This window comes from Fragaria vesca, linkage group LG2, assembly GCF_000184155.1.
Source record: "Fragaria vesca subsp. vesca linkage group LG2, FraVesHawaii_1.0, whole genome shotgun sequence".
Taxonomy (NCBI): Eukaryota; Viridiplantae; Streptophyta; class Magnoliopsida; order Rosales; family Rosaceae; genus Fragaria; species Fragaria vesca.
Window position 1 is genome coordinate 15892144 of NC_020492.1, and position 20862 is coordinate 15913005.

The following is a 20862-nucleotide window of genomic DNA, read 5'->3' on the forward strand; positions in this document are numbered from 1 at the left end:
CAGTCGGATTTCCAAACCCTAAACCCAAATTTGCGGTGGCAAACGCGCGAAGAGAGGAGGCGCAGAGAAAGCCATGGCGGACAACAAGGCTGTGACGATCCGCACCCGGAAGTTCATGACCAACCGTCTCCTCTCCAGGAAGCAATTCGTAAGGCCTTTTTCTTACAACCCTCGCTTTGGTTAGCTAAAAGTGTCTAGAAACAACAAAGATATTTACTGAGATAATCGTATGATAAATTTGAATTTGAATTTCAGCTGGGTTTCACTAGAGAGTAGTAAAACAAGCATGGCTGTGGGTTAAAATGAAGAATTTGATCCATATTTGGTTGATGGCTGGCTGGATTTACCGTGTGTTTTGGGTCTTGGTGCAGGTTATCGATGTTCTTCATCCAGGAAGACCCAATGTTTCTAAGGTATGGCTTATGTCCTAGAGCTCTCGATTCGTTCAATGTTTGGTTTTCATGTGATACAGTTTAGGTCTCTGTAGTTTTTATATGTATTTGATTTGTTTGTAATTTGCAAGTATGAACTGTTATTTTTTTTATTTCGTGTGTTACTACATTGAGCTGCTTGGAATTGTGGGTGTCGAGTTCTTTTGGTCTGCTTTACTCTGGCAAACTAAAATTTCTTCAGATATATGTTCTCTACTAGCCTAACAATGGTTAGGAAAACTTGGGTTTACTATCTAACTGTATCAACTTTGCTACTCCTGAATCAACCAATTTTTGTTTAACTACTCTCTTTCTAAATGTACACCAGTAGGGCAGTATCTTTTTTTTTTTGTTGAAATCTAATGGTGTTATTTATAAACAAGAAAAATGTTGAGACATCTGTGTATGTGAGTTTTATTGGTTGGTATATCGAACGTCCATTTATTAAAATAATCTGCTTCCTCTCTACTAGACTGAGCTAAAGGAGAAACTGGCAAGGATGTATGAAGTGAAGGATACAAACTCTATCTTTGTGTTCAAGTTCCGCACCCATTTTGGAGGGGGAAAGTCCACTGGTTTTGGCCTGATTTATGATTCTGTAGAGAATGCAAAGAAGTTTGAGCCCAAGTACCGATTGATCAGGGTAAATTTGTCTTCTCTTTTCTATCCCATTCTATAACACACAGGTGACATGTTAAAACTGATATTCATTTTTAACTTTTATGATCAATCAAAACACGCATTGTTTTTCTTTATTTGGAATAAGTTGATACAAGGCCTATCATTCACTGACTATAGAGAAAGAGGAAATGTTGAGTGGTGAAGTGATCCTTATCACCGGTCTTTGCCTATGTCATATAATGTTGAATGGGCATCTTTGCACAGGATAGTGATGACTTTACAGTTTCTAATTAATGTGTCCTGTTCCTCCTATATTTGGTACAACTATTTCAGACGTTACACAAGCAGGCTTTGAATTTCTTGAGTTAACTGAGGTTATAAGGTTTGGTATTACAGTTTCACAGAATAATAAACAAGTATATAGTTTCACACAAAACACAGAAGTTTTTTAAAAAGTTGTATTTTAGACCTTTTTCATCTGGTTCTTAAGTTTGGATACTGGTACAGAATGGGCTGGACACTAAGGTGGCAAAGTCAAGGAAGCAACTGAAAGAACGGAAGAACAGAGCTAAGAAGATTCGCGGAGTGAAGAAGGTAATAACTATTATTCTCTTTTAAGAATTGCTGGTCAGAGGTAGTGCATTCTTCTGGTAGAGCCTGAAAATAACTGTTTCAAGCTTGTGTATTACTTTCTGGAACTTTTTTTTTTATGTTATTTTTTCGGTTAACTATTTTATGTTAACATTTGCAAATGGTACATGCAGACCAAGGCCGGTGACGCTGCCAAGAAGAAATGAGCTTCTGTATCATGTTTTTGCGTTGCATTTGAGGGCAGCGGGTTTCTGTCTCAGCAGCCTCTCTGCCTGGCCACTCTCATTGTCATTGTTTTTAATTTTTGTTAGTAAGCATAAAACTTCACCTTAATATTAAACTTTTAAAGATGCATATGATGTTTTAGTTGTGGAATTTAATGTATGTGTTTAACTCTTTGACTTTTGGCCGTGTTGTGAATCAACTTATGAATGTTAATGATATTGAGCTTGAGTATGATGACTGATCAGATGAATACCACATCTTGTTGGATTATAAGTTGCCGTTCTTTTCTTTTAAACACAAAGCATGTCAAGAACATGCTAGGTAACAATTTACTGTAGTATTTACTAAAACAATCTTTGCTTGGTGGTTCATGCTCAAGAAGAATTGCATGAATGAATTCTATTGTTAATGCCCTTTGCTTACCTACTTTCGGGTCTCCATGGCAAGTCTCTTGGTCCACTTGGGAATCAATAATCTTTCTAATGTTCTTTCCTGAGTGCGGAATCATACAATGGCTAAAACTAGTTTTCTGTATTTAGTGACCAACTTAAAAACACACCTGCAAGCTACAGTACATTCACACATGACTTTCCTATGTTTCGGTAAGGCAAAATGAGATTGTTACTAAAGACACGTAGTCAAACAGTTGAGGAAGTCAAGTGAGTTTGTTCAACCAATAATTGGAATTCCTATGAAACACAAGTCAACAGGAAGTCGTTAGATTTGGAACATATCCTGTTCACTACGATCATCCTAAATTCTCTTCGTACGTCATGTGTTACTGAGCTTAACAACATAGGTTGAGTAAGCTATGCTGCTGGGAGGAGTGTAGTCCTCCGGAAGCGTTTTCGGCTTTTGCTTTTGACATTGTAAACCTTAGGTGCATTAGAGACACCTTTATCTAATATATTTTTTTCTTTTAAATTAAAAAAAAAAAAAAAAAAAAAAAAACATTGCACACATTTGCAGCTTCGTATTTGCCTTTCATATACCACTCAAGTTAAACATCAATTTTTTTTTTCTTTTGTTTGAAAAGTTTCCGTACTGAATTATTATCATCCTGAAAAATCCAACCTCAAAAAGAATGAAATAACATTCCATGATTAGATGTCAGTTTTGGCTAATTTTATTCTTACTTTGGCTAGTAACAAATCAACAATTCCCTGGTCTGGTTTTCTTTATCATTTTTCCATCCTTACAATGGTGTATCAATATGTCATTTACGTATTGCAACATAAACATCAATGTCTAAAATAGGGGAAAGAATCACATTAAATCTGGTCAAAGATTTTGAAAATTTAAGGATTCATAACCACTTATGTCCTATGGTGGTTACATATAAAAAAAAAACACTAGAGGAACTGTTGTTTAAACAATTAATAATAAAACTATAAATTATATGCAACAACGACCAATGTTAAAACTCTCGCGCCATAATTATGAATTTCGCTCTATTATTATTTCAAAAATTTGCACCCCGACGCTCTAACATAAAACCATTATACGACAATATCCACTTATCACCAGAATTTGATTATGATGCTTCTGTTATTTCATCGACAATAAATCATCTTACAAAATGCCCGCATATTACACTCATTTTCGAGTTGATACACCAACACTCCACATTAAGACACATAAGCTAAACTGAGCATGCAAAATAAAAAAAGCATACATCAACACACCATCGTCGATGTTGATTTCCGTAACCAGGGTGACATAGACGACCTTTGTAACTATATTCCTAGTAAAATGACGAGAAGCAAATTTAGTAGTGATCTTAACACTGATCTTTGTCACAACTCACAATCCCAAGTCCTCAAACTCAAGCAATCAAGTATTCTTCTCTGGGTATCAAAGAACAGTGTGAAGTGATCCAGAGCGTTGAGATTAAAGAACACGACTTAGTTTTCAGTCTCTGAGAGACTGAGACAACCCAAAACGTCAAAAACGTTGAAACAAATCCATCTCAGAAGAGAAAAAGAGTCATCGCATTTATATAAATTTTTCTTTTTTTTGTGGAGGGAAACACCAAGAACCAAGAATTTGACCCCTACATTCCATTAAATAAATACAAATAACTAAATGAGAGAGAAAGATGAAGCAAGGGTAAAGCACTCTCTCTCTTTCTCTCTCTAAAACCTTAAAATCCTCCAAAGCCCTCTCTCCTCACTCTGTCTCTGTCTCTGTCTTTTGTCTCTGTCTCTGTCACGTAACTCCCCTCTTTCTCTCACTCCCTGTCTTTCTCTCTTCTCCAATCCGAAATTCCGCAAACGCCGATGTCGGAATCACTGAAGCTCTCCCGGCGCACGTGACTCGCACGCCGGCGTTTTGGGATGCATTGGCTGCTGACTCCGTCAACTGGTGATCTGGGTCAGTCCTTTTTCTGTGTTCAACCCTTTTTCCTCTGTTTTTTTCTTTCTCAAACAAAATTAAATAAAAATTGCAAGTGTTTTATTTAGCTGCAGAGTTCATGTAATCAAGTGTTCATGGGGGATTGTGGGGTTTTGGGTCGAGTGAGGAAATTGGAATAGAAAAGTGGAGCTGCGGTTTTGTGGGTTTTGTTAGAGATGGAGGGGTTGAGATCTGGCAGGTTGAAGGTTGAGAGAGAGAAGCAAACAGTGGGACAGGAGAATAACGGTGGGGATGAGCCGGAATTTGATGATGATAAGGAGAAGAAGGTGAATGGTGTAGTGCCAATTATGGGGAGGGTTTTAAGGTCACGGGTTGTGGGGAATGGTGGTGGTGAGGGAGGAGGGGAGGTTGGGAAGAGGAGGAGGTTGGTGGATGATGGGGAGGGTAAGAATGGGAAGGAAAAGAAGTGGGATGGTAATGTGGGCATTGGTGGGAGGGTTCTGCGGTCGAGGAGTGTGGTGAATGGTGGGGGTGACAAGGGGGAGGGAGATGGTGGTGAGATGGAGGATGTGGGAGTTGTGGAGAAAAGGAAGAGGCAGAGGTTGGTTAAGGAGGGTGAGAATGTTGTTGACGGTGGTATTCAGAAGAAGGGGGATGGTAAAGTGCTGAATGCTGGCCGGGTTCTGCGGTCAAGGACTGTGGTGAATGGTGATTGTGATAAGGCGGAGAGCGGTGGTGATCAGGTGAAGAGTGATGGTAGTGAGGCGGAGAGTAATGGCGGTAAGGTGGAGAGTGGTAGTGGTAAGGCAGAGAGTGATGGTGTAAAGGCAGAGAGTGGTTGTGCGAAGGCAGAGAGTGATGTTGATAAGGCAGAGAGTGATGGTGGGAAGGCGGAGAGTGGTGGTGATGAGGCAGAGAGAGCTGCTATTAAGGCAGAGAGTAATGGTGATAAAGTGGAGAGTGATAGTGAAATGGATGAGCGTGAAAGTGTGGAAGTAGCTGAGTTTGGGAAGAATAGTAGGTTGGTTGGTAATGGTGGCGGTGTGGATAAAAAGCAGGTGAAGGAAACAGAGGTGGGTGGTAAAGCGCCAGTTGCTTGTCGGGTTCTGCGGTCACGGACTGTGGTGAATGGTGGGTGTATGGCAGAGAATGATGGTGCTCTGGTTCTTCCATGTAGACGGGATGATGGGTCTCAGAAGAATTTCCGTGATGTGATAAATGAAGGAGAGGATCAGTTGGTTACAGGGGTTACAAAGAAGTTGAAAGGTAAGCGTGGGAGACCACCCAAGGTTGAAAAAGAAGAAAGTGGGAGACCGGGTGATGGATTCAGGAAGTTGAAAGGTAAGCGTGGGAGACCTCAAGTTTCAGAAAAGGAAGAGAGTGATCTCTTGGATGGTCGGTTTAGAAAGAAGTTACGATCTGGGAAGAACAGTAGTGAGGTTTTGAAAGGAAATCTGGACAAGGAAGGAAATGTATACTTAAGAAGCAAATTGGGTTTGAAGTCACAAAGAGTGAAACCAAGTAAATTGACTAATGGTTCATATCTGGAAAGGAAGAGGATTGGGAAAGAATCGGATGTGAAGGCCTCTTCTCAAACTAAAAGGGATAAAAGAGGAAAAGGTTCAGAGAGTGTGGACAATGTGGACAGGGATGTACATAAAAAACAGAAACAGAAACAAAGCAGAGATAAACAACAGGAAAGCAAGTCGAAGGATGGCTTACGTGAGCTAAAACAGGCAGTGAGCGAAAAAATAGTTAAAATGATTCTGGCTGCAGGCTGGAAAATCGAACGTAGGCCGAGGAATGGCAAAGAGTACATGGATGCAGTGTACGTATGTCCAGCAGGAAAGACTCACTGGTCAGTAACCAAGGCTTACAATTCTCTTAAAATGAGTTGTGAAAATGTTGATCCAATGGCTTGCAAGAGCAGTTTTAAATTTACGCTGATACCACCAGAGGAACTCAGCATGCTACAGAGGGTCGGGAGCGACAAGAAGAAGAAGAAGAAGAAGGGAAAGGGTGGAGGACAGGGAAAAAATAATGCCAAGAAGAAGGCAAAGAATGGGGATACCTCTGATGGAGAGATTGAAGAGAAGAGGAGAAAGAAACTGGGTAAGTCACTGAAAGGAAAACATCTGCTTTTTGAGAAGGATGCATCAAAAAGCACAGTATGTGAGGGAAAGCTATGTTCGGTCCAGCATCACAAGCGGCAGAAGACTCAGAATAGAAAGCGATGTGCTTTGTTAGTTCGCAACTCTGAGAATGCAGATTCCGAAAATGATGGCTACATACCATATGATGGAAAGAGAACAGTACTTGCTTGGATGATTGACTTGGGAACCCTGTCACTTAATTCAAAGTTGAAGTACATGAACAAGAGGAAGAGACAAGTGCTGCTTGAGGGTAAAATTGCCAGAGATGGAATTCATTGTGGTTGCTGTGACGAAACCATCTCACTTTCAGAATTTGTAACTCATACTAGAAGTGATTACTCTGAGCCTCTTAGATATATACTTACAGACTCTGGATCTTCCCTTTTGCAATGCCTGCTAAACTCATGGAATAAACAGGAAGAGTCTGAATGCCGGGGATTCCACTCTGTAGAGGTTACTATGGAAGACCCAAATGATGATACTTGTGGGATCTGTGGAGACGGAGGAGATTTGATATGTTGTGATGGTTGTCCATCAACATTCCACAAAAGTTGCTTGGAGATAAAGGTATGTATTCACTGTCAGTTGGTTTTATATATTTTTCTATTGACAATACAAATAAATTATTTTGATCTGTGTCTATTCTGCCTCATAATGCCATTATAAATAGTGTAAAGGACTGGGCTTTCTGTTCACAGTTCACACTGTAATGTATGTAGCATCATTGAGGTGCCACTTTGTCTGATTGCTTGCTGGGATGTTTTGTTACAGAATGGGAAGTTTCACTCGTACTTTGATGACATTAATAAGATGTATACTCTGAGGCTAGAGTAACTTGTTTTTGGTTGTCATTCATTGCTCAAGTTATACCTTTCCATTCTAGTTGCTCTACAATAGCATATCAGAGAAGTACCCGGAATGGATTTATGTGTATATAGATTGGAGACTATTAATGTCTTAGCATCTATTCTTGTAGTTGAGAACTCTAATTCGTACCTTCTGCAGAAGTTCCCATCTGGTGACTGGCACTGTGTATACTGCTCATGCAAATTCTGTGGGATGTTTGATGAGAATATGTCTGAAAGGGATGGTAGTGAGGATGTAGCTGCGTCAGTATTACTTACCTGCCATTTGTGTGAGGAAAAATGTAGTCACTTTACCTCTCAGACCTTTTTCTCTGTGCTCGTTTTTCTTTCCTTTCATGTCTATTTGTATGTATTACCTAAAATAACTACTTTTGGCCATTTATAATAGCGAAGTTTTCTTTTTTCTTTTTAGATCATCAATGCTGTATTCAGGCAAAGGATGCTGTAAATGGTGATTCCAGCAGTCCATCCTTCTGTGCAAAGAATTGCCAAGAGGTATTACATTTGAGATCTATTTCTGGAACTTTAGTATGGTATTGCTTCGATCAGAACAAAAAAGTTTGGGCTTCCTTATATATGTAGTTCCTGCATGAATCTGTACGCTGTAACCTAACTTACTACTTGTCTTTCCTAATTTGCAAAAGGTGTTTGAATGATTTGATAGCTTATTTCTGAATGCGTGAATGGTAGGAAGATATCTGACCATATCTTTTGAAGTAACTACATTGCAGTATATATGTATATCAGAATGCTTATAGATGCATGCATGGTGTTAAACATTGATTTAATTAGAAATTCGGGCACTTGCAAATTTCAATGACCATTTTCAGCTTTTTAATGCGCTCGATGCCAAGATGTCAAATGAAGAAGTGAAACGGAAAAGTAAAACGACCAAGGTGTCAAATGGACATTTTGCAAACTTTTACTCCACCCTGAAGTTTTTAAGCTTATTTCCTTATTATCCTTTGTAAAAGAATGTTAAAGAGTTAACAACGGCATGCGGCGGGTTATGAGCTTTTACCAAATGTGGGACCCACATAATAGAAATTTCAAAAGATTATAATTTTTATGCCAGCATTTCTGAAGGCTGGCAGCTCCACCAGAGTGACTTGACTGACTTCAGCTCCCATTTCTTTTATTATTTCTTTTATTTTTTAACTTTACCCAGTTGCTACCTGAGATTGACGTCGGCTAGAGTTCATCCAAGTGATTCGTGTTTGATGTTTTGAGATGTATAATCAAAATTCGTGAGTTTTGTAGATTTTTTCTTCGAAGATATGTTAAGTCACTTCTGTAGCGTGGATGATCATATTCACATGCATGGATATGGATAACACAATTGTAATATAACCAGTTTTGGACTAATAGATAGATTTATAAAATTACTGTGTATCTTTTACTTGGAAGTGTAGGCTTGAATATAGGGTTGAAGTAAAAAAAATGTACATAATTACAGTGTGCATTGTTTATTTTCCAACTAGTAAACCTATGTCTTTATTTTTGTCTTGTTATTTATTTAATGAGAGAATTTCTTGTGATTTTCCTCTGCATATTGTGATCTCTGTCTATTGTGTTAACTGATAAGTTTTGTCATGCCAGCTATTTGAGAAACTGGAGAGCCTTCTCGGAGTTAGGCATGAAGTGGAAGAAGGGTTTTCATTGACTCTCCTTCGCCGATTTGATGTCGGTGATACACCACAGAAGGTTGATTGCAAATCAAAGCTAATTGAATGCAATGCCAAGCTGGCTGTTGCATTTTTAATTATGGATGAGTGTTTTCTGCCAATGGTTGACCACAGAAGTGGAGTCAATCTGATCCATAACATTCTTTATAATCGTGGGTAAGCATACTTTAATCTCTATTGTCTTTTCTGTTTGGGTGTTAAAATACTTTCGATTAATTTAGAATTGTTTGGATTTCGAGTTGGAATTAGCATGATTAATTTTGATCACTTCATTTTCTCATAAATACAAAATGTTACTATGGTGTTCACAATTTGGTATAGTGAGCGTTATTTTCTCTATTTAGTTTTTATATGTGTATGCTATGTCCAGTTGAGTGAATGCCAATATCTTGTCTCACAGTAATTACACTATGTCCAATTAATATATAAGAATTGTTAATATTTTCTCCAAATCTGCGGCGTGAGACACATTTGTTAAAGTATTAATGTTAGGTTTTCTTGTATTAATTTGACTACAGTATTATACTGCAGTTTTCCCAGCAGAACATCTGAGTAATGAGGAGAACATCTGAGTAATGAGGAGAACATCTGTTAAACTATTAAACTTTTCTGTACCACTGTTCAATTTTTGGCTAAGAACAAGCTTTGGTAATTCAAATGTGGGGAGAACATCTGAGTAATGAGGAAGATGTTCCCTCGTTTCTGTAACTTTGTACTCTTTTCTCACTCGCTTCTCTATCATAAATCTTATGCCATTTCTGCGTAAATGAAAATTCTGCAATTTATACTATGCCCTTCAAGGGCAGTTCTTGCAGTCCATGGAAGTCAATATCTTTGCAATCTACATGTTTTTCTATGTTAAGTATGGAGGTTCAAACATCTTTCTTTTTGTATATGTCTTTCTTTTTTCTGTCTTTTTCATGGAAAAGCTTGATAGAAGATTTATATTCTTTTCTTTTATGATTTTGAGATTTGTTTTTTTTCTTTAATGTCTTTCAACAGTGTAGAAAAGATCAATTAATCTGTGGTTTCATAGATTTAAAGATTTTGCCATTTTGCTATTATCAGGTCAAATTTTAACCGACTGAACTACGGTAGTTTCTTCACTGCAATTCTAGAGAGGGGTGATGAGATCATATCTGCCGCAACCATTAGGTATGTGTCTGGCTACATATGCTTTCATAGATTTATTACTTGCAACTTGCGACAGAATCACTTGGTAGTTCTAAGTCGTCATCAAATCCAATTTAAGTCTCACTTAAAGAAAAGAAATGTTGGAGTTGTAAAGCTTTCTTTTCCAATTGCCTCTTGTTAACCGATTGTTTTCATTTTTTTTTTTCTCTTCTGAATTGCCTTGATCAGTTTAGTGGTATCTGTCTTGTAAATGATACCTCATGAACATTGGTGTCTATCTGACTCTTTGAACATTTAAGTTCTAGTTGTCAATGCTGATGGCAGTTCCATATGCAATCTAGGCAATGGAGTTGGTTAAGAATCATATTCCATATTTATTGCCTTCCCTGACCCAATATCATCATGATTTTGGATTCTGTGTTCCTTTTTAGTTGGTAGGCAATCAATACTAAAAACTGGGATAGGTTGGCATCCATCTCCATCTCTCTCACACACCAAATCAAGGCAATGGTTATGCTCTCATCGTTTGTTATCCTTTTCAAAATCTACAAACCTTTTTTATTTTTAGCAAATTATACCGGGTCGGCTTTAGCTGCTCTAAAGTGGTTCAAAGACTCCTGATTTCTGGTCTTCCTTATTTGCATTGCTCATTCTCCTTCTACATTTGTTTGTTGATGTGGTTGTGATAGAGATCTTAAGCATGATTTCCTTACTATATCCTTATACTGGTATATTGCTCTCTTTGATTGACCTGTATGTTGCTGTAATCCTAAGGAAGTAGTAGTAGCATGAGTTTGAGAGTGCTTGTTTGATGCAATGTTCTGTCATTATTTTGCTGCTTGGAAAATCAGGATCCATGGAAACTATTTAGCAGAGATGCCGTTTATTGGAACCCGCTATATGTATAGGCGTCAAGGAATGTGCCGCCGCCTTCTGAGTGCGATTGAATCTGTAATGTTCATCTCAATTCCTTGCATCTTCCCTGTCTTTACATGTGCTTTAAGATATGATTTAATTTGAAACTCTATTCTTTTCATTTTGGGAGTTAAAACATTTTTGTAAGTTGCTGCTTGATTTCACAGATCAAAATATGGTTTAGATTTTCTGTTTTCACAGCTTATGCTTACTCTGAAATTATATTTTTTCCCCTTTTTAATAGTTTTAGAACCTTACTAGAGTTGTTTATTTTATGTTTATTGGAGTAATTAATTTTGGTGATAGTGTGAAAATTCTTCTTCTTTTCCTAGCTCCTCAGTGTACTGATTCATTGCATTCAATCTCTTTGTGCCAATTTATGATCAGGCTCTCTGCTCTCTAAAAGTTGAAAGATTGGTCATACCTGCAATCTCAGAATTGACGGAAACATGGACTTCTGTTTTTGGTTTTAAGTCCCTTGAAGAATCAAGCAAGCAGAAGATGAAGAACATGAATATCTTGGTTTTCCCTGGTGTAAATATTTTACAGAAACCATTGTTGAACCAGTTAACAGAAACTAACGAGAGTCCTGTGAAAGGTACTTAGTAAAGCAGTATTACTTGTTTGGGAAATGCCTTTGTGAGTCTGGCATGTTTTTCTGTCAACTGTATGTTGTTGGTGGTATAATGTATATATGACATGTTTTCTCTTGCAGGTTTGAGTTTCGCTGATCTCAAGCATGACGAAACCTTGAAGGATGTGGTTTGTAATACTGATGAGGGACATTTGGCTCGATCTGACGGTGAAGCACCTGCACCGTGTGTGCATGAGGGAAATGATGAGCTTGCTGCTGTTCAATCTGACACACAGAATATCAGTTCTGTATCTCATGATTATCTGGAGAGCAAGAGCAATGCTATCCCAATTCCTACTGATTCAGTGTGTGATGTTCTCGAGCTAACCAAAGAGATAAATGAATACCAAAATTCTGCTAATGCGAGGGCATTGGAATTGGTCAGCAAACAGAACCAGCCAGAGCTGTTTTGCGATACTGCTGAGGGTTTCTTGGTTGGAGCAGACATTGAGGCAACGGAATCCTTTAAACACAAGGCAAATGGTGAACTTGTTGCTGTTGAATCTGATACAATGCTTAATTGTGGTGTTTCAGATAATAATGTGGAGGGTGAAACCAATACTACGGCAATTCGTACTGGTTCAATTAGTGATGCTCATGAACAAACTGAAGATTCACAGCCTGTTTGTGGTGTTTCTCATGATAAACCAGAGGAAAACAATACTCTGACAATTCATACTGGTTCGATTACTGATGCTCATCAACAAACTGAAGAGAAAATTGAACTTCAAAATTCAGCTTCTGTTCCTGATGTTGAGGAAGTGGAATTGGGCACCGAACACAACCAACATAGCATGTCTAAAGTGGAAAGGACTTCTGATCTTCATTCTGAAGGTATTGATTCTCATGATAAACCAGAGGAAAACAATACTCTGACAATTCCTACTGGTCCAATTACTGATGCTCATCAACAAACTGAAGAGAGAACTGAACTTCAAAATTCAGCTTCTGTTCCTGATGTTGAGGAAGTGGAATTGGGCACCGAACACAACCAACATAGCATGTCTAAAGTGGAAAGGACATCTGATCTTCATTCTGAAGGTATTGATTCTGGTATAGAAGTTCTTTGTGCTTTAGGGGAGGGTACTGAAAACAGGGACAGTACGCCAATAATAGAAGATGGCATCGTTAAACCCCTTGGTCCACATGATGAAGAATATTTTCACCCGTGTACTGCAAATAATGCTACTGAACTCCAGAATGGATCTTTAGTTCATGAATCCAAAGTTTCCGGTGAAAATATTGTTGGCACTGATTCAGAGATTACATCTCAGATATCTCATGATGCAAGGGACCATAAGCATCATGATTCTCAACATTTGCAAGTTGAAGAATCTATTTCCCGTCCTGATCAAAAGATGCTTGAGACTAGTGAAGTGGAGAATAACCATTCTTGTATTCAGGACGCTACTATAGTGACGGAAGGGGTGCATCCAGAATCTGTCAAGTGTTCTGCCAGAATTCTGACCAAAACTAGCAAGGTAGCCAGTGATGAATTTCACCAGGCTCCCCCGTTGAGTCTTGAAAAAGAAGAAGATACAACTGTGCTGTTTGGCTGCAGCATTACTTGCATCTCTGGCAATGGGCAGGACACTCACAAAGTTGTATCAACTCCAGCTGATAACAATTCTCATCCTTCGTGTGGGGCTAATAAAAGTAATGGGACTTCTGTAGCCCCTGGTGTCGACTCAACTTCCTGTGGGACTAATATCGACAGTAATGGGAAATCCAAGGCCCCTGCTGTTGACTTCACTTCCAACGGGGATCATGTGAACACCAAATCCCTGCTGCAATCTGATTTTGATTCTGATGTTGATAATAACAGTCTCAGACAGCCCAACTCGAGCAATACCTGTGCATCTGGTGGGGTTAACTCATTTGGTGCTTCGGAGGTGACAGTCTTATCAAACCAGGGCCAGGCTAGTTGATCTTTATGTTGATACACTGACAGGGGCCTTGGTAGCAGTTTCTAACAGGAGAGTAACATCATTGAAAAATTGATAGCTGATTAAGAACTACAGTATTCGGTTCCTTAATTGTTAGCTGGAGAAACCTCAAGCACCTGGTCATGGTCGTTTTTGTATCATTCCCATAGTAGTATTGGAAGTAAATATATAATCCATTTACCCATACAGGCTTAGTGCAGTGGCAAGTTTAGAAGTTAGACAGACGCCCTGGAGGGCTGTGTTTCGTTGGCCTCTAGGTGCTTTTTTGTATATGAAAACTATCCATTGCTTCAACTTGAAATCTCATTCCTCCTAATTTGCTATGCACTTTGTCCGAGTTTTCTATCTTTTGTCTAACTCTACTTCTTCGCAGTGATGGTGATAAACTCATCACAATGTTGGTGCTGGATATCTTAAGATTAGAAGGTTGATATCTTAAGATTCTTAACCTCGGATTTTTTAGAAACGAGTGAAGATATGGTCTCGGTTGCTGAAATTTCAACCGTGGAAATCTGGAGATTACCTTGAAACGAAACATAGCGATTTGAAATGGCCTCTAGCATGCCCTTTGCCACAACTGTGTTGAAGGAGATTCCAAACTAATTATAAATTTGGTCAATTTAATATGTGCTCCCTCTAGAGAATTCGATCAGGTATCGCATACATCGTGAGTTTGGAGATAAGTTTCAAGCATGTTCCTCGTGAAGCCAACTTTATCGCATATGCGATTTCGAATTTAGGGTAAAGTTTTTCTCTCAGCTACAAGACCAAAAGCTGCTCATACATGCGCTCACTGTTTTTTTCTTTTTGGTGACCGACAAAAGCGGAGCGTATACTATAGCTAACGTGGCGATCAACTATTGGGTCACGTTACTACTGGGCAACGGTACTATTTCTTGGAGACTAAGACAACAAGTTGACAACTTAATCTCCATCGATACTCCTCCAGCTCAGCTTGACGAACTTGCCAAAAAACCGAAGAATTCGTTGTTGGAGAAAACGCCATCGCTGGGCGGATCAGTGACCGGAGAAATGGTTTTCGCCGGAAAACAGTGACATGCAGAAGAAAATGGGATTTTGATTTTGTTGTTGTAGAGATTTCTAGTTGCCTTCTTTTTCTTTAAAAAAAAATAATAAATAAAAAAAAAACCTTGGGCCATTTTTTGAGGTGGGCTAAATCTTATAATGGATCAGTCCAGCTTTAATTAGGGAGTATATAAAGCATTTATCAAAGATCGAAGCCGCTAATAATATTAGGGTTTTGGTGCTTTCTACTTCCGCCTTCAAGCTCTCACACACAGTCACGGAGCTGCTCAGATCCCCAAAACCCTAGCCATGGTGAGTCTCTCATTCTCTCTCCTTCTCTATGCTTGGCTATATTTGAAGTGTTGCCTAATTAATTTGTTTTGGGGAACTCGAAAATGTAGTCGCTGGTTGCGAACGAAGAGTTCCAGCACATTCTGCGAGTGCTCAACACCAACGTCGATGGCAAGCAGAAGATAATGTTCGCCATGACCTCCATCAAAGGTATTGGCCGCCGTTTGGCCAATATCGTCTGCAAAAAGGCCGACGTCGACATGAACAAGAGGTGCCTTTCTCATCAGTACCTCTCCAATTTTCGTTGATTCTGTATATTATATTCAAAATTGAGATATTGATTTCTCGACATTTCGCTGAGATTTGTTAGCTAGTTATTGGAGTGATGTGTTTAGGGTTAGATATTAGTTGCTCCTGGTTGTGTTTTCGATGCATTATACGGTTTAGTTTGTTATTCAAGAATAAGGTTGCGGATACAAGTACAACAGTATGAGTTATTTGATTGCAATGTAGTGTTGATGATTGGTAAAATGCTTCTGTTTACCTTGGGATGTTAGGATTGATGTGGTTATGTTACTGCAGAGCTGGAGAACTATCTGCTGCCGAGATTGATAACCTCATGACAATCGTTGGGAATCCTCGCCAGTTCAAAATTCCAGATTGGTTTTTGAACAGGAAGAAGGATTATAAGGATGGGAGGTATTCTCAAGTTGTTGCCAATGCATTGGACATGAAGCTGAGAGATGATCTCGAGCGGTTGAAGAAAATCAGGTCCGGTTTTAATTTCTTGACTAGCTTAATTGGAAAATTTATTTTGATGTGTATTGTTCCTGTATCAATGTTGCATTTCCTGAATTGGTATCGAATTGCTTGAAGAGATTTGTGATGATATTGTGTCTTCCGTTAACAGGAACCACCGTGGTCTACGTCACTACTGGGGTCTTCGGGTACGTGGTCAGCACACCAAGACTACTGGTCGTAGGGGAAAGACTGTTGGTGTCTCCAAGAAGCGATAATCTGCATTTAAGCTTTTTCGTATGACCCTTTCTGGATATTTTGCTTCAAAATTTTGCTTCTTAATATATCAGGCATATTATTTGAGTTATGAACTTCCATATTTTGGATTATTTCCTGGTCGCATTTTGTAATGTTAACTCTTCATATCTTCATATATTCCTTTTCATTGCAATGTTGATGTTTTAGTCTATAACAGTATCTCACCTTTCATTTTCCCCTCTTCTATACTCCAACTAATTGTAACTTCCAATCTTATCCTCTAAAATTGGTTTGTTGCTCTATCATGGTTACGTTACCAAACATTGGTATTGAAATGAACTTGGTTAGTGAATATGACATTATGTTTTATCTCGCTTCTCCCTAGAACTTGGTTAGTGAATATGATTTTCAGCCCAGTCCTCCCTCTCCCCCTTCTCTGAATCCAATATCTCGATCACTCTGATGTGGATCCAAAGGATTGACAGTGAGTGTTGGGGTGATTTTCATGAGGCATTGAGAGTTAGGTGTGCCGTGTGCCGTGTGCCGTAAGTTTCATGTTTGCTTGGCTTATGACGAGTTCTATTTTAGATCCCTCCATTATTCTCCTGCACTTATAGTTTGTCATGCCCACCATCTCCCTCTTCATGGTTACTGCCAAACTTTCAAGCCTTCCGTTTGGAATTATTTCTACTAGATCAAGTATTGGTTTCTATTCTTGTAGATAGAAACCCAGCTGATGGCAGCCTAAAGGTTGCGTTTTAGATTTTAGACTGTTTATAGGTTTGCCTTGTGGTCTGAAGTAGCTCAGGTTGTGATATCAAACATTGGCAATGTTTTAAACTTTTCATTTCTAACCCAAATTTTGTAACTTCTGACTAACAAAGGATTAGGGGAAAGAGTTTGTCCCAGCTTTATACCAACCAAATAGGTGAGTGTATTGGCATGTCGACGTTTTTCATAGGCAGCCCTTTTGCTTATATGGTCCTCCCTTTCTGCATGTGTCGACTGATAGCGATCAGTCTTGGCTGAGCCTTGGTGCCCTCCATCTCTTGAGCATCCAGATCTAGAAGTTGTTTCTTGCTAGGTGGAATTGATAGAGGCTGGTCAGTGTGACACTGTGACTAAGTTGTATTGTCCTACTTGTAATCTTTTACTCTGATTAATGAATCTGTACAATTTTTTCTTTTAAGAAAAGTTATAGAGTATCATTCTGGTGGAGTTTTTCATTTCACTCTAATGGACATGGCAAAGAACAACTTTCTTCACAAAATCAGTCTGCAATGTGCGAACTAAACAAGCCCCAACTCAAGTTTACCCACGAAACATGTTCACTATAGTTGTAGTTATGTGAGTATTTTTTCTCATTACATGTGGTGTGATTGGAATTTTTGATATACACAATCTGTAAGGAGGTCCAGCAAGTGTGTGCTTTGTCTCTACCGGGTTGGTTACAAAGTTCCTATCAGTATGATGTATGATCAATCATGGTTTTAACATGAGCTTAAACCCAGAACAACACGAATTGCAGGTTCCAATTTGATCCCTGTTTGCCAACATACGTGACGCAATTGTAAATCTGGTCTCTTTTCAAGCCAAAAAAAAGGTACAACAATAACGTGTTGGCCATCTGTATGATTTGAGATAGTTTACTACATGGTTTGAATTCTGAATCACTAAATGGTTTGAATTCTGATTCACGGGTATTTGCAAATAGAGCCAATCCAAACCAGTTTTGTTTCACATGGTTTTCGATTCATAAGTTTTGTTGTTCCATTCAAGTAGAGGCGTTAAAGGTGAGGGCTTGATGGAAGTGTAAAAATCTGGTCTCTCTTGTTCAATCCTTAGGGTTTAGGGCAACTTAGATGGATCTACTCAATCAGTTGGATGAATCTTTCTTATGACAAACTAGCTTGCATGAAGGAGATATACGGCCGGTGATCTTGATGACTTAAATTACAAGTCGATCGGTTTGAATGATAACTTTTTATGTTAGTTTAACTTTTAATAACAAAGTGTTCTATAGTGCTCCGGAGTATTGAAACTAGACTCTTAAGATTTAAATCGTTAGAATAACTCAACTAATATATAACATTTCATAACAATTGAGTTAAATTAACAGTTACACATTTCTAAATTTCCATCTTTTAAAGCCTAATTTAACATCAAGAACACCATATCATGCCAAAGAAACTGAACCTTTGCATGCCAATCAACTAGTGGACAATTCACACGGTCACACTGGTTATTGACTATTGAGGAACGGGGAGAGTGAGAAGTCGGGTGCGGTGGACAAGACCTTATTATTAGATTGCTCTCTTCCTCTACATCCTAACATGATGGATTTCCAATCTGTCCTCACCTTCAAGTTGAAAAATAAATATTCAAACTTGTCCAGAAACAAATCGAGCCAGCAACAAGAAACTAGAAAATAAAAGAGAGACAAAAACAAGATTCCTTGATCCCTTCTCTGCTTTGGTACTGCTGGCTTATTCATATATTTTCTTTCCAATTCTAAAGACTTTACATCTTTCTTTACCAAGAGAGACGACCCACCACTGAGCTCTCTCTCTGGTCTCTGCACCATTTTTGTTTATTAGTCTAATTTGTCATTTGGCTAATTGGCTCAGTTCCTGCCTTGTTTTATTACTCCCCCAGTAAATCAGAATCCCTAAACATATTGAATTTTATATTTGGGGACTCTTATCTAACTAACTTAATTAAATCAATGGGCGCACAGGGTTTCCCAACTACCCTTGAAGTTTAGGGTTTTTATTAGTTCTTGATTTAGAAAGCTAAAAGGGACGTGTTGGATGGATTTGCAAAACCAACTAAACAAGCATGACCAAATCGTGATATGTCAAATCCATCGACAAGCTGAGTGAATTGGATTTGTGATCAGAAAATACTCAAAATAGGTGAGTGGACTCTTGGAGCGTGACTCAACTCAAACCATATCATCCATCACAGAGATAAAGAAGAAGTGATATATATCCACCTGATGGGAGTAATTGAACTCTGAATTTGCTCTAACCTGTTTGTTTGAATTGTTTACAACAAATACATTTATATTTGAATTTGAAAAGCACGGATTTGTCTTGATTCCTGACTTTGGAAGTGAATTTGCTTTTTTTTTTCTTTTTGGAATTTTGGTAATTCATGAAATGATAATTTACTATGCTTCAAAAATCCAACATTTCATAAATCAAATGCAAGTTCTCATTTGAGACGATAAGAAAGTGTCTTAAGTGGGCTACTATGTTAATTGATTTTTACTGGTTACTAGTAACACGGTAGAGGGATGAGTTTGGGTTTTCCCGGTTGATTTGTAACATGTATGGACAATTTTATGTGGATTGATTAGTAGAGCCGAAGTATTTTCAACTAATCAAGACTTTTTATCGTATACAAGACTTCATTTGAATTTTTTTTTTTTTTTTGTAAGAATTGAAATAAACTTATGATTTCACATTATTGGTACGTTACCGACCTCAATAGCAGTGTGTCTTCGCATTATGCTTTAGCTAGACATCCTATACAACACCAAACTCATCGCCTTGTCTCGCTACGTGACAAAAGCCTCATCAAAGACTTTCTCGACATAACGACAACCGGAGTATACACCGGAAAACTGATCATCTACAAGGGCTTCTTTGGACTAACCTAACTTGCTAGCTGTTATGCTTTGAACTCGATCTCGTTATGAACATACTTAGAATGTGTAGGTTCTAATCTCTTGATCGAGCTAGTGTTAACAAGGCACAACTACACAACTTCACGTGTTAACGTTAGTTAGACCACAACCCCACCTCTTGTTACCCTAAAAAGTTTCATTATTAGTTTTCTCATGTTACGAAAAACATGAATCATAATTGGAGGTTGTACTCTTCTCCAAACTATAGCCTGCAGCCTGCCTAGGCCTTGTTATAAGCTACACTGCCATTTTTCATTTTCCCAACAACATCTGACATATAATATTGAGCCTGAAATGAACTACTCAGAACCATATACGTACATAGAAACAAGAACCAAAGAAGAAAATGAAGATGAAGGACCAGGTCACCAAAGCTTTTGATGTGATTGATAACAAAAATAAAGTTGATCCCATAATTACATTTTACTTGCCCAATAACAACACTAGCACCGGGAAATCTCGCAGACGCCGGCGGTGAACTCGGGATCTTTGGGTGAGGGGAGGAGACTGACGAGGAGATCGGAAAATGCGCCGATGATGAACTTGTGAGTGCTCTTAGGGTTGAGCGCGAGATAACACAGGAGCAGCTCATGCAGGAACTCCCAGTTAGATTTGACCTTCACGCTCTCGTCCTCCGTCTGGTGCTCACGCGCCTCCACCATCTCCTGCATGGAGCGCCGAAAGTCGAGGTAGGGGTCGGGCGAGTACGTTGGCACCGCCACGCTGTTGTGCTTGAAGGGCGCGTGGAGGTCGGAGGAAGACGAGGAGGAGGAGGACTGGTCGACAATGGAGTTGGAGCGGCCGGGCGAGGAGAAGAAGAAGCGCTGGGAGGCGAAGACGGTGGCGAAGTCGGCGGCGGCGGTGGTGTCTGTGTCGTTTTCGGTTTCTGTGGTGGAGAGATCGGAAGACTTAATGGAGGAGGAGGTGGTGGCGGAGTCGAAGAAGGCGTGGTCTCCGTCGTAGAGGGAGTTGAAGTTTTTTATAACAGTCGAGGATGACATGGCCGTGGAGACGGTGGAGGTAGTTGTTGGTGGAGATCGGTGATCGTCGACGGGAGGAGATTGGAGAGTCAAGAGTGGCCGCTTGATCTTTGTGAAGCAGAGATTTAAGTTCCTTCCGAGGGTGCTTGGCATTCTGAGAGAGAGAGAGAGAGAGATAAAAAGAGGAAGAGGAAGAGTGGGAGATTTACAAGAACTGGACTGGAGTTGGGGTTCTTCTGGTCTGGTCCAATATATATGTTGACAGTTGAGAGAGAGAGAGAGAGAGAGAGAGAGAGAGAGAGAGAGAGAGAGAGAGAGAGAG

The 20862-nt window shown here is 39.1% G+C and overlaps 4 protein-coding genes across 4 annotated transcripts; 3 read left to right on the forward strand and 1 right to left on the reverse strand.

Moving 5' to 3' along the window:
• On the forward strand, nt 1-2098 carry LOC101299918 (40S ribosomal protein S24-2-like). The gene is made up of 5 exons (XM_004290560.1): nt 1-148; nt 372-413; nt 904-1074; nt 1560-1646; nt 1817-2098. The coding sequence occupies exons 1-5, from the start codon at nt 74-76 to the stop codon at nt 1847-1849; spliced, it is 408 nt and encodes a 135-aa protein (XP_004290608.1). The 5' UTR covers nt 1-73; the 3' UTR covers nt 1850-2098.
• A 1870-nt stretch (nt 2099-3968) lies between these two features.
• On the forward strand, nt 3969-13538 carry LOC101305340. Its single transcript, XM_004292524.1, has 9 exons — nt 3969-4241; nt 4331-6943; nt 7382-7523; nt 7655-7737; nt 8842-9083; nt 9996-10082; nt 10913-11012; nt 11364-11574; nt 11692-13538. The coding sequence occupies exons 2-9, from the start codon at nt 4439-4441 to the stop codon at nt 13536-13538; spliced, it is 5217 nt and encodes a 1738-aa protein (XP_004292572.1). The 5' UTR covers nt 3969-4241; nt 4331-4438.
• A 1264-nt stretch (nt 13539-14802) lies between these two features.
• On the forward strand, nt 14803-16153 carry LOC101300200 (40S ribosomal protein S18-like). The gene is made up of 4 exons (XM_004290561.1): nt 14803-14894; nt 14984-15144; nt 15456-15644; nt 15784-16153. Exons 1-4 carry the CDS (start codon nt 14892-14894, stop codon nt 15887-15889), a joined length of 459 nt encoding a protein of 152 aa, XP_004290609.1. The 5' UTR covers nt 14803-14891; the 3' UTR covers nt 15890-16153.
• Nucleotides 16154-20003: 3850 nt separating this feature from the next.
• On the reverse strand, nt 20004-20693 carry LOC101305634. Its single transcript, XM_004292525.1, has one exon. The coding sequence runs from the start codon at nt 20691-20693 to the stop codon at nt 20004-20006; it is 690 nt and encodes a 229-aa protein (XP_004292573.1).
• Between the last annotated feature and the right edge of the window lie 169 nt (nt 20694-20862).